The following is a 14,531-nucleotide window of genomic DNA, read 5'->3' on the forward strand; positions in this document are numbered from 1 at the left end:
GTTCTAAGCATACCTGCAAAAATTTAAGTTTTTTTACTCACAATTTTCTAAGATATACACGAAGTTATATATTTGCGCGTTTTGAAATTTGGCATCTTTTTCTTGAGCGATAATAAAGCCAAATGTGGTTTACGGATTTTGTTACGGTGAATTGACACAGCTTTTTTCAAACCTTAAATTTCAAATAAATTTTTACGGAGAATTAATTACATGAAGTTTTTTCCCTCAATGATGCGTAATAAATATTTATTAATATTTTATGAAAAGCTAATTTTTAAATGATAGAAGATATTTTCCAAATTTTTAACTTTTTTTAAAAATTTCTCTCTTTTTTTCCCAGTATTTGTAAGAGGAAATTTTTAACTTTGCCGTGTTTATCGTCTGCTACTTTACTTTAACTTCATTTAAATTGAATTGTCTAAAACTGAGAAAGTTCGTTTGATGATTATTTTCACAATATTTTTAAGCAAACAGGACGTTGACAGTTTGGGTCATGTCCCAGGATTAATATATATATATTATATAATAGCCAAAAATTAATTAATTTCCATTCACTAGTATTTTCAAAAACTTTAACAGACGGTTTCACTCAAATAAGAGCTCCACAACATTCGTCCCTCCCACTACCATAAATTACTTCACACAAGTCTTACCGACTGATATAATTCAAAGCCCCGCTGCCGATAAAGAATTTCGGAAACACAACCCTTCTGAGTCAGACGCGAAGAGAACACTTTGCCCACTTCCCACTAGAAAGAACATAAGTTAATTAATGCTTTTTCTGGTCTTTTATACCTTCATGTACATTCCTTTTTCTTATTATATATTTTATAAAATTCAAATTTTTATTTTTTGATTTATTTTTGCAAAGATTGCATTATATTTCTTATCTTTTGTAAATTTCTCATGTTTATTTCAATTACTTTGAATTCTATTTCATAATGCCAATTTCCAATGTTTAATTTTTACAAATAGTTTTGAATTAAAATGCATACACACGAGGGTGTCGGGGGACAATTACTCGAGCAATATCAATTTTACTGCAGAAATTGCTTTTCACTCAAAATTGAATTAGCTAAAATGCTTAATCGGAATGAGTTCTTTGTTTCTCTGCATTGGTTATTGATCCCTTCTATTCACGAAAATATTTGGCCTAGCTTGGATTTTGGCATTGCCTTATTGCTTGAGTAAAGGACGAAACACCTTCGTATTTATTTCTTAATTATTGTTCATTGAACGGGAGTTGGTTTGTTCCCCTTGAAAAGTCAAGTAATTTCCGATCAATAGCAATGATTACTTGCATTTAATTTAATTACTTGCTTTTAATTTATTTCTTTTTACAATTGAAATTTTGTTATTCATGATTTAATTCAAGTTCCCGTTAAACATGTTTAACAATTTATATTCAAGTTACTTTAAAACAATTTTAGAAATTGAACTTACTAACTATGGATTCACTCTTTTAAGATAATTCTACTAAAATTAATCTTAGGAGATAATATAATCAATATTTCTTTAGTAAATAAATTATTATTAACTTACTTTGCAGCAATTGCGCAAGTAGTAGAATAACTCGATTTTGCACTAAGTGAATTTAAGATCATACAACATATATATATAAATTTTTTTTTACATTAATTCTCTTAGAAAGAATGTTATAAGTAGTAATTTTCTCTCGTGTTGTGTATATATATATATATAAATCTTCTTTACTATAGAAATTATTAGGCTTAAAAATTCTACATAATATGATTTAGATTGATTGCACCCGATATACAAATCGGGTCACTCGGTGGTACAGGATAAGCGCTGCTGGAGTGGTTTATTTCTTTTTCATTTAACAAAAATCTTTTAATTAAAATATTTATCCTTTGGACTTTGCTTTAAACTTTATTTATAGTTAAAATGTCTAGGAAATGAAAAGCTGTCTTCAGCTGAAAAGCATTTGATGCAACTGATATTTTAAAAAAATTCACAAGAATGCAAAATTTATGGAAATGCAACAATCGAAAAATCCTAATTTTTCTTGTGCTGAAGGAAGGAAATTAGGGGAAAAAAAGTAAAAATTTAAAGGGGAATCTACTTCAAGGTAGTTGGGTGATCAAAAGAAAACACTTGGACATGTACACCAGCAAATAGCAGCAATTGAGTCTGTGCTAATGGAAAAGACAAAAACGATATCATTGCAGAACAAAGTGATGAGCGACTGGCTTTCGACTATATGGTTGCATAAATTTAAATTACTTCATAGAACATCATATCATATCATAAACGGAGCATCTCATGATTTCTCAGTGGAATTATTTGAAGATTCAGGAATTTATCCAGTGGCGTATATAGATATTAACTACAGACATTTTCCCTCTTGATGAAACCAAGTCTTTCCTTTCATCGTATGCCTTCAAAATGTCTAGCCGCTGAAGACTGATAAAGGCTCTGACCAAATACTGATGAAATGAATTGAATTGGATTATTAAGTTACAGCAAAGCACAGCTATCTGCCTAAAAGGAAGGATGCCTTCGTGAAGAACTTTCTAAGCAAAACCAGCTCGTATATACGTTTACACAAGAGAAAAACCACAAAAGCGCGCATGCAACCAGCCCGTTCGCCGGGATTCGAAGCCCGGAGCGAACTACCAGTGTTCAGTGACTTTACCACTCGGCCGTTTGTGGGCCCATTTGAAATGAAAGGCTATAACTTTATTTAAAATTAATATCAGAAATACCAAGATTGTTTCGAAAAGTTGGATACTTTTAATATACTTGCAGAATGCCTGGGGAAAAAAAAAAAAAAAAAAAAGGGAAGGCATTAACAAGAGAAAGTAAATTTTTGCATAAAATTTAGTATTTCTTTTTAATTTTATGATATTTGATTCTTGTGATTTCAAAAATAAAATATTTGACTAAAATATAAATAACATTTTAAGAAATTAAATATAGGATGTTAAAATTGTGTAAAGCAATGGGCACAATGTTAAAACTTTTTAAAGCAATGTATGCAACTCATCCTAAATTAAAATGTTCGATATACATCCCTCTTATTTATATATCTTTTCTGAATGGAACATTGAAAGGCGTGTTAATTGTGCTTTATTGCATTTTCTCTTTTAATGTATGCAGTTTTCAAATGCATCATAGTCTGGGTCACAAATTATTCTTCCGAAAGAAAATGCAATTCAAATAAATAAAGTCAAATTCTGGAAAATTTATACTTAAAATGCGCAGTTCGAATTAATGAATAGAAAATTTTAAAACAATTATCTGAAGAGACAATGCGACACAAACAATTAAAATAAAAGTTCAAAAATGTAAAAACTACCTAAAATAATAACTACGACTAAAAATATAGTGTAAAGAAAACTATTTGACAAAAAAATAATAAATGATGCACCTTCTATCTAAAGTACGCAGTTCAAATGTGTAAGTAGAAATTTTTTAAACAGTTATTTGAAAGAAACCATGCAACTTAAACAATGAAAATGAGATTCGAAAATGAAAAATAGTGTTTAAGATAATAACAATTATAATTAAAAATATAATATTAAGAACATTATTTGAAAAAAGAAATGATAATGACTTTTTTTCTGCTCACGTACGATGTAAAAAATGGAAAGGAAAATAGGTTAAGAAGTTCGCTAAGTAAACTATTCTTGGCGCAAACTGGGAAGAAGAAAAAAAAAAAAAAAAAAAAAAAAAAAAAAAAAAAAAAAAAAAAAGGCGGCATCAGAAACTTGTGAATTTCTCCGTAAATTTTGCACCAAATTTTAAAAATTTCATATTTAGGTATAATTTGAGTCGTAGAATCGAAATATGGAAAAAAATTGGTATGTTATTTCAGAAAAAGTACGATTTTGAACTAAAATACCTATTTTAGAATAGTGCTTTATTTAAATCTAATAAATATCCTATGTTGCGCTTTCGAGACATGAAAAATGCAATTTGAATTTTGTCAATCGGCCCACTAGAATGGGAAATATAGAAATGTCCCCCTTTTTTTCCCCGCAGTGTACATGTAGCAGAAAATTTCATTGCATTGGTTTACTGGCTGTATGACTGAATATTAACATGGTTTAAAAAATACTTATCTTGAACATAAACAGTAGAAATAAGTCCGTATATGTGCAAGGAAGCATGTGTAAGCATTTCTGCAGTGAATGGCAGCATAATGAAAAATCCATTACTGCTGCCACTCACTGCAGAAATCTGAACTGCTTTAAAATGGGGTTTCTCAATATCTGGCAACCTCTCCATGAGATGTCATCAATTTGTTCTCTGCCTCCTTATAGGGGAGCGGTCTTAGCTTCCACACCTTAGGATATTCTGCAGTTCCTTTATACATGGCCTTCTCTACTGTTTCAGTCCTTTAGAGTTGGTATGTTGTCACTTCTATTGTACCTCAAGGCATTTATTTGCTTAGTTAAATCATTTAAACTAGAAGTGAGATGATCAACTGGCTTCTGTGCAGGAGCAGCTCTGTTTGGATGACAATCTCTATGGGTTGGTTGCTGGGCTGTCTCAAATTTCACGGCATACATTAAAGCCCATTTTAGATCCTTGGCATTCACCATGTGCAGGGCTTTATGTATCTCAGGATCCTGGATGCCATCCATGAAAGGGACAGGATTTCCCTTGTTTTTGTTGGAAATCTGAAAAGGCAAGATGAGACAGCCCTTCAGAATATGTGGAGAGCTCCTTCAGTGTGGTTTGGGCTTCTGTTGGCGAGATTTTAACTGAACTATCTTCTTTTAAACATTTCTCGCCAAATGCAAACTACAACATGCCGGACAGAGCTTCGAAGTTTAGTCTCAGGTTTTTCAGATAGAGTTTGAAAGATATCTGCTAAATTCTCAGAGAAGTAGTGAGATAGCTTTGGAATCCCATTCATATGTATTTGCCACAATAGAGAACTGAGTGTTGCACACTTCCAGGGATGTCTTTCCCTCATATGTGAGTAGAGAGGAATGACAGGACATGGATAAGAATTTAAAGCAGTCACTATGGATTTCTTTAAGCTACCAACTTCCTTGGTGACAGTGGCAGAAACTCTATCACAGATTTGTTGTTTAACAGCAGAAACCTTTTTTTCAATTCCTTGTTTGGCAAGAAAATCTTTTTCTTCAATTCCTTCTTTGGCAGCAGAAACTCTTTCTTCAATTTCTCCAACTTTATTTTCAACTGTGCATATTCTGTTTTTCACAGCCTCGAATTTGTTTTAGCAGTAATTTCTCTTTTTATTTCCTCTTGACCTGCTTGAAACTTTTCTTCAAATGACTTAGACAGCTGCTTCCATCTTTCCTTGGCCTGCTTTCATCTCTTTTTGAACTAACTTGAGGGCCCCTTTCATTCTTTCTTGGCGCACTTTCTTGAATTGCTTTCATATTGATAGCCCCTTCCAACTTTCCTTGGAATGTAGGAAAGGCTGTCACCAGCTGTCTTAGTTACTCATCCATTGCTCTTGTCAATCCCACTCCTAACACCAAAAATTGTTATACGGATACAGGTTTGTAATGGAGTGAATGCATACAGAACTGATGGTAGATTGATAAAATTTATAAGAAAGAAATACTGTACAATTCTGGAACTTTTTACAAAAGTACTTACACAGCTATTCTCGGTACGACAGAGTATAAACTGCAGTTACTGCTTCAGCCTACTTAGAACACAAGACAATATACAAAGCCTCAACACATAAGCTTGTGGAGCAATGTCTCAATACTCTAAACTAAACTAAACTGATGCTCTGTCTGGTCTTATATAGTTTTCCCCTGACTGCCAAGAAATTTCCAGTACTCTTGGTTTCTCAAAATTATTGGAAGGCATACACAGTTACAATTACATAGGGCTGAATACAGTTACAGTTACATAGGGATCAGCCCAAGTGTAGCCAAATGTTAGCAAAGTTTGATGACTTTAAGTGATCTGTTGCCAATGTTTTGGGGAAATGAGTTGTTAATACCACTGTTAGCTTGAATAGAGCCATTTACATAAAGGCTGAATGGACTTGCCTCTGTAACCTCATTTTTCTGGCTGAGCTACGCGTTCGTGATACATTATACAAGAGAATGCTATAATTTGCATATAATTCCATTCAAATTATTTACATATATACAAAATTTGCAAAGTATGTTAGCTTCTGGAGTGTCACTTGATAAATAAATTTTTAGTTCTATGTTTTAGTTATATTTTTAGTTCTAGGTCTGTTTTACTAATAACATAGTAAATAAATTTATGCACTATCAATCATTTCGAAATCTTGCTTTTTATTATATAAATATATTTTCTAATTTAAAATTTATTACTAAAAACAAATACAGAATATATTTATTTCCCATATTCTGTCCTTATCTGCAATGCACCTTACAATGCACTTGTAAAAACTGTCATTAATAGTAAATTATATATACATATTCTTAAATACAGCAAAGAATATCTTTTACACTATAATGGGCATAATATATATTTTCATATCTTCTAGTATATTATTTAAATGTTTCATTCAAAATATAATTTATTTCTTCTTGATGAAATTTTCCTATTCCAACTGCAGGTGTTGCTAATGGCTTTCTTCCAGCATATTTTAGCTATAAATAAAAGTTAAAAGAACTGCATTTATTTTATCAATAAATTTTACAATAAGAAAATAAAATATTCTAGTAATGCATAAAGCAATAAAATGCATAAATAAATATTTAAGCTTGATTATATAGGATTAATTCAATTTCCATGAAACACTTTTAAAATTCACATATATAAAATTTGAATCCATTTTAATGCAATTCTAAGTACTTTTTTTAAAGAAAATATATATACTGAGAGGTAGAAGTGTTTTACAAACAAAAAAATAAATAAATAAAATTTTTATACGATCCATATAAAAAGTTAATAAAATATTCATTATACTTTCATAAATTAAATACAAAGTTCCATACATAATCAGCCTTTTAACTCATTCCTAGATGAGTAATTGGAAGTAGGTAGTGCACATACTGTAATATATGAAGTTGTTATTTTTCGCTTATAAGATTTATACAAAATAGTTTAATTATATAATAAAAGAACATAAATATTAAAATATTAAATGTATCCTTACTTTGCATCCTAGGAGATTACTGAACCTTGTCTGAACAAATGTCCAAGCACCCATGTTTTGATGTTCTTCTTGACTCCAAATAAATGCTTAATAATATAAAAAAAGTCTTTTCAGATTATAAATGCTATTCAATCTTATAAGAAAAAAATACAATTTCGTCTTCGGATTTTATCTACTACTTGTTCAGCACATATGAATAAATATACGAATATTACTTCAGTTATTGTGTTATTCCAAAATTTACATTGGTGCCCATTCTATGAATAAAAGGAAAATTTCTTGTTAAATTATGTAAATTAAACCAGGAAATTCTATTAACAGTTAAAATACACAGTGTTTCAAAAAGAATATACATATTACAAAGTGTTATTTTGTCCAAACTATCGATCACTGTGCCTCGACTTGGCTATTGGCAAAACGAATACATAGTCTAGTTTATATTAATAGCCGCTAGATGTCAGTTGTCTTCCGTTTTACGTAGTAACCATCACATGCTTAAAATGGCTACTCCGCAGCAGAAATCATTTTGTGTTCTCGAGTTTGTTAAGTGCGATTATGTGATTACAGTGCAAAGACGTTTCAAGTTGAGGTACCAAAGTGATCCTCCGAATGGGTGGAACATTCGCAGATGGTATTGACAATTTGTAAATACAGGATTGTGTATGTGAATGAGTCCTGACCGTCCTCGTGTTTCCGACGAAAATGTTGCACAAATTCAAACTGCTTTCCAACGTAGTCCTTCAAAATCAACTCGTTGTGCCAGTCGGGAGTTACAACTGCCTACAGCAGCAATTTGGCGTGTTTTGAGACGTCGGTTGATTATGAAGTACAAGTTACATTTGTTACAGGCTCTCTGTCCTGATGACAACACAAACGTGTGGCATTTTGTAACAAGCTTATTGATGGTATTGACAATGACAACACTTTCGCACAATACATCGTGTTCAGTAAGGAAGTGAGTTTTCATGTTAGTGGTCATGTAAACAAACACAATTATTATTATAAGGGCACAGCCCCAATCCTCCTAGCCGGCACAAGCCGACCGTATGATAAAAAAGTGGGACTGGCCAGAAAAAACACAAATATAAGAAAAAAAAAAAAAAAAACATATAAAGTCCAAAATCTGTGTCTCAGTGCTAAATTCCACCTCTATCTTTGTTCATATTTATAATCTTCATTATTGTCTCTGCAAAAACTTTCAAATTTGAATAGTTCCTTTTAAAATCTTTTTTAACCTTTTCAGGCCGGGGCTTTGGTAGCAGTAAAAGCTACTAAAGGACAGGAAATCCTTAACCGAATGCTTTCGCCCCCTTTAAGAAATCACCTGCTATTTGCAACAAAGATTCTTGTATGTAGTTTAATGGATTCTCAGAGGAGTGCATCTATGTCGCAAAAGGAAGACCCTTGAAAGAGATAAGTGGTTAAAACCCCCAGGGACATCAAATTTGACATTTCACCCCACTTTTCAGCCTGGAAAAATGGGGGAAAAAGACATGGCCACTAAATTGGACAACCCCGTCTTTTCAAAGAGAGGACTCTATGGCCACTATAATGGCCATCCCGTCTTTAAAAGGTTAAAATTCTTTCTACATTTCTTTCTTGCATTCCGGGTAAGTGTACATTCATCGATGAAGTGCCTGGCGTCCCCAAACTTATCACAAATTAAGCATTTATCATTGTTCTGTAAATGGAACCAATTAAAATAAACCGGGAAACGCCCAAGATTAGTCAGTACCTGATTTATATCAACATTATTTATGATATTCATCTTCTTGTTTAACTTCATATTTTTCATTAACTCTTTTTTCTTATTAGACAACTCCCAGAATGAAACTCTAACGTACCGTTGGACTGGTCATCAAGGAGCTGGCGACTTAGCACGTCTCAGCTAGCCTCCACAGTCACTGGATTTGACACCCTGTGACTTCTTCCTGTGAGGTTTCATTAAAGAAAACGTTTATGTACCACCACTCCCACAGAACCTGGAAGAGGTGAAGAACTGGATCCGTACTACTATAACATCAGTGACGACGAACATGCTAGCTCGAGTTTGGGAGGAATTTGAGTACCGATGTGATATTGTTCGTGTCGCTGATGGAGGACATATTGAACATATGTAATCTGAATTTGAGAGGTTCGGACATATCTGTGTAAAGTTTCATATACGTACGTCATACAGTTTAATAAATACATGCATTTGAAATACGTATATTCTTTTCGAAACATGCTATATATAACAATGCATTTGAAAAAAGGAAATCTAATCAATGCCCATAGTATTCTTATGCAAGCAGTGTCTAAAAGTGAGCCACAGAAAGACTGTCATAACAGAGGACTGTTGCAAATACTTTTGCATCTTCAGGTGTACAGATATCCATTCCCATGAAGTATAAAGGTATCTTATGTTTATTTCACCTTTACACTGCCTTCAGACAGAACCATCTATGGGTACTGTTTTTATGCGCCATATCCACTCCATTGTGTTAATCTTCATGAAAACAGAGAATAAATGACCCTAGCTAAGATTTTGAAACTAAATCAAATGTCTATGCAAAGAATACCACTATTAAAAATTTCAAAAAATGAATATATTCGTGTGGAAAAGTCTACCTCCTGTATTCAAAGGTTGGTTTGATTTACTTGATTTAACAAAGCACTCTAGGGCTATCTGCCTAAGAGAAGGGATGTCTTTGTGGAGGTTTTTCTAAGGGAAAATGGCTCATATACATGTTATGTATTGGGAAACCATGAAAACACACATGCAGCCAGCCGATTCGCCTAGAATTGAACCCAGATCGAACCACCAGTGTTTAGCAAGTTTACTGTTCAGCCATTTGTGGGCTCTAGCTAAGATTTTGAAACTAAATGAAATGTCTATGCAAAGAATACCAATACGAAAAATTTCAAGAAATAAATATATTCATGTGGAAAAGTCACCACCTGCATTCAAAGGTTGGTTTAGATTAGTTTATTTGATTAGTGTTTAGCACGTTTACTGTTCAGCCACTTGTGGGCCCTATATTCAAAGGAATTATGTCACAAATTATGGTAATAAATTGAAAATTTCTAAATGATATACTAAAAATGTTAGAAATGAAGAATGCTAGTTTACATATGTATTTATGTCAAAATATGCACTTCCAATATTTTGTATAAAACACAGAAGCACTTATTTTATGAAATACTTACTTTTAGCATTTTTAAAATCTTGCATTAAAGTTGAAATATCTTCAGCAGGAAAAGGGCATAATTTCTGGAATTCAAAATGATAAATATTAGAAAATAAACATAGGACTGAACTAAAAGAGAACTAGATTACAGATTAAATTACTGTCAAATGCATCCAATATCCTAAAAAAAAAAAAAAAAAAAAAAAAAAAAAAAAAAAAAAAAAAAATGACTACATTATTGATGCAATCATGACATTTGAAGCAAACTTTGGGAAAATCTTTGAGAAGACCTCCAGTAAAGGCATTGTAATGCGATTACAAAGTAAATCATAAAATTTAATTTAATCCCAGATGCATTTTCAGATAATTTTATTAGTTTTTAAAGTTCAAGTTGGAATATCGTGATGTCTCAGTGACAAGCAATACATAGTACCTCCTACCAAAGCCTGCCAAAAGTACTTTATTATCCAAAATGTAAAAATTTCAGCAAAAAAATATAATGTATGCAGTGAAAGTAAAGTAGTTTGATTGACTAACAGGAACTGACAGAAAACAAGCCATTGCAAATTTTGTTGGGTAAGTACAGAGTGAAATACATAGAATTAGTAATAGAATACATATCACATTTAATATACTCTTATGTGCCATATTAAGAGAATTTGCGCATTATTTTGAAATTTTGAAAAACAATAGGGCAGATTTTAATGAAATTTGGTATGAATATACATTTATAGCAGAGAAAGAGATGTACCCTTCAAAGGCCATTTTATGTATGTATGATTATCATTAAAGCGCATAGTGCAGAGATGTCCAAAATCCATGTTATGATACTGAACTAAAATAAGTCTAATATGGGGTATGGTCCATTCTTATAGCCAGACAGATCCCACAGCATGTCATACTGGACAGGACACAGCCGAGGAGCCCATGTGGCAGTTAACACCACTTCTGCAACAAGGTAGTTTTCAACTGCAGGGTGGTCCTTGGAGGGAGTGGTGAGATAAAATTGCATTCCCAAAATAGTCTCAGACATGGTATATACTGTTAATGTCGGAGGATCTGGCTAACCAACCATGCCACAAATATCCTCACTTTACAAGTAATCATCAACCAGCTGAGCTCTATGTAGATGAGTGTTGTCGTCCATTAGTAGTAACCCAGGACCAACTGTGCTTCTGAAAAGTCAAACATCAGGCTCTAGGACCTCCTCTCTATACCACACAGCAGTCAGAAGCATTTTTACAATACATGTAGAGGTATGCGGCTGCCAAACATGATGCCTGTCCAAACCGTTACAGCTCCACCACCATTATGAAATGGAGGGATGGTATCACATTCCAGGCTCTCTTCAAATTCAAGTAAGCTAAGAATCAGCGTCCAGATTGAATCTTAACTCATCTGTACAAAGCATGATGGTCCTCAGAAGCCTGGTCCAAAGCACATGTTATCTTCACCATATTAAACTCTTGTGTGCTGCAGTGAGTAGGACACACACAGTGGGTCTTCTGGCTTACAGCCCTACTCTCATGAAGCCTCCAGGCAACTACAGAATGTGAAACTTGGGCTCTAGTTGCAGTATACAGCTCATGTTAGAGCTGTGAAGCTTAACAGTCCTGTGTTGCCAGGCTGAAAGTGCCAAATAATGATCCTCATTTGTTGTTGAGGAGCTTGATCTTAGTTAACCTTGTCCAGGCCTTCTCAATATGAATCCAGTATCCTAAAATGTTTCCACAAATTGAAGATGACACTGGGAATTCCACTGAGCTCTGTAGTCACTTGCATTTGTGACTGGCCTGTCTCCAATCTACCAATAGCTCTTCATCTCACTCCATCGTCCATGCAATCATGGCTTGTCCTTATATCCTCTCAACGATTATAGTTTCGCTTATGTATTCAACTCTGAATATTTGCATACTTTTTTAGCAGCATAATTAGTACCTTTGGTTCAATACTTTTCATAAAAATAGACATAATTTGCAATTAATTTTGTGCATGAGTATAGTAATCACAACATGAGAATTTCTGACAGAAACACTGGAATTTGAAGATGACCCCAGATTCCGCCTGATAAAAAAATGGCATTAGGTGCTGGAATAGGGTGTGTGAAATGAAAAACATATAAACAATAGGAAGTAAGCAAAAGAAAATGTATATAATTTTATAAATGAGTCAGCAACACCATAGCTGAAGCTTATCATAATATCCTTTATTCCTTTCCTCTTATCTTTTTTCCTCCAAAAGTGCTATTAATAACCACAACATTTCCACAAAGCAATGACAATGGACAAGGAAAGAAAATCGGTACTTGAACAGAATTAGTGAAGATCATATACAAAATTTGTGGAACTCAGAAATAGCTGAAACCATTATAGAATATAGGAGCTAGAGTTAAAATAATCAAACTAGGACACAATTCCAAAAACTTGCATGACTCTATTGTCAAATCAAGTTTCAAGTATTTCAAGTCAACTCATGTCAAGTTTTTGCATATTTTTAGATATGACATGTTATTAAAAAATTAAGGAAAAATGAAGGAAATATCAAATGAGGACTCTGAGCTAAAAAAAATTTTAAATATTATATATTTGTAAAAGACTCAGGAGGGGGGGACATTTACCTCCCTGAAAAATATATAAAGTTGTATAATATAATACCGGGTGGCCATAATTAAACTGACAGTGTTCACAGTGTTCTGTAGCGCGATCTATTTGCGAGAATGACGCCACATTTTGTAGGAAGATTTTAAACAAGATGGGGGAAGAAGGATTCCGTGAAAAAACAAATTAGTTCCAAAAGTCACCGCTAGGGATATATTTGGTGCTGTGTAATAGAAAATAGAGTGTTAACAAATGCAAATTAATACGGAATAAAATTACCTTTTATTATGCACGTTTTCTGATTTAGTTCAAGTGCAATATGACAACATTTTTAAAAAAGCGTAAAATCTACATAAACACTGATAAAGTCTCGTGATCTGCAATATCACGTACGCTGATCAGAAGAAGAAGTTCTTTATTCAAATTTCACATTACATCCATTCGCACAGTGCCAGCTACTTGGGTTTTAAAAGGCAATGTGTTACGTTTCGAATCAATCGGATTGAAAGTTTATGTGTAATGTCTCCTTCTTTAGTCGAGCGTGCGTTACTGGTCAAATTCTTTTACCTCAAACCAGTGCAATGCATCAGCCGCTCTTCGTGCTTTTAGAACGCAGAAAAAAATGCGTAAAGGTAACAGCCATGTGTCAGTTAATGGGCTAAAAGCAATGGTTGCGACATTTGAGAAAACAGGTTCTCTGAAGGTTCAGTCAGGCAGAGGACGAAAACCTGTACCACAGGATACAATCAAAGCAGTTGCCACGGAGATTTGTCAACAGAGGACCAGACAATATTACTGCCACCTCTAGCACTCGTGGAGTAGCTCGGAATATGGATATGCCTTACAGTACGGTACGGAAAATCTTACGAAAGATTATCAACTTCTGTCCATACAAGATCAGCTGTGTACAGGAGTTACTGTACCCCGACCATGATAAGCGATTGACTTTTGCTCTCACCTTTCTTGCCAGAATGGAGGTGGATGATGCTTGGCCGTGGAAAATCTTATGGGGAGACGAGGCCCACTTTTACCTGAATGAAACTGTTGAATACCCAGAACTGCCGAATTTGGGATGACAAATCACCACATGCAGTCACAGCAATTTCCTTACATTCACCAAAGGTAACTGTTTGGTGTGGGTTCACAGCGGAATTTATTGTAGGTTCATTCTTTTATGAGAACATTACCCCGAAAGGACCGGAAACCTGTTCTGTTACCGGAGAGAAATATCACCAAATGTTGAACAGCTTTGTCATTCCGGCACTTCAGCAAAGACAATACCTGGGGGAAATAATTTTCATGCAAAATGGAGCCCCTCCACACGTTGCTGTACGGGTGCAACAGATGCTACGACAGAAATTCACAACAGAAAGAGTCATTAGCCGCTACTTTCCAACTGCATGACCACCTTGGTCACCTGATCTTACCCTATGCGACTTCTGGCTATGGGGTTACCTTAAGTCCAAGGTCTATCAAGGAGTGGTCCAGGACCTGGCTACGTTGAAAAATAACATATCACGGACTGTACGGGAGATTCCTGCAGACATATTACTTTCTGCTGTTGTGCATACTGTGCACAGAATGCAATATGTGGTCCACAACAATGGCAGCCACATTGAACCTCATTTGAATGCAAAATAAAAGGTAATTTCCGTATTGATTTGCATTTGTTAA

At 33.9% G+C, this 14,531-nt stretch overlaps 1 protein-coding gene across 2 annotated transcripts in view; it reads right to left on the reverse strand.

The window, feature by feature from the left end:
• Positions 1-6,240: 6,240 nt before the first annotated feature.
• Positions 6,241-14,531, reverse strand: part of LOC118202984 (2-oxoadipate dehydrogenase complex component E1) — a 173,626-nt gene continuing 165,335 nt past the window's right edge. For both annotated transcript variants that reach the window (XM_085822464.1, XM_085822462.1), the window contains exons 21-23: positions 10,280-10,343; positions 7,091-7,176; positions 6,241-6,581 (exon numbers count right to left, since the gene is read on the reverse strand). In XM_085822464.1, the coding sequence (XP_085678590.1) occupies positions 6,480-6,581; positions 7,091-7,176; positions 10,280-10,343 (252 nt within the window). In that variant the 3' untranslated portion in view covers positions 6,241-6,479. The remainder of the gene's footprint in view (positions 6,582-7,090; positions 7,177-10,279; positions 10,344-14,531) is intronic.

The sequence above is a fragment of the Stegodyphus dumicola genome, chromosome 8 (genome assembly GCF_044657685.1).
Source record: "Stegodyphus dumicola isolate Sdum_Otavi_A_Nest chromosome 8, ASM4465768v1".
In the NCBI taxonomy this organism is placed as follows: Eukaryota; Metazoa; Arthropoda; class Arachnida; order Araneae; family Eresidae; genus Stegodyphus; species Stegodyphus dumicola.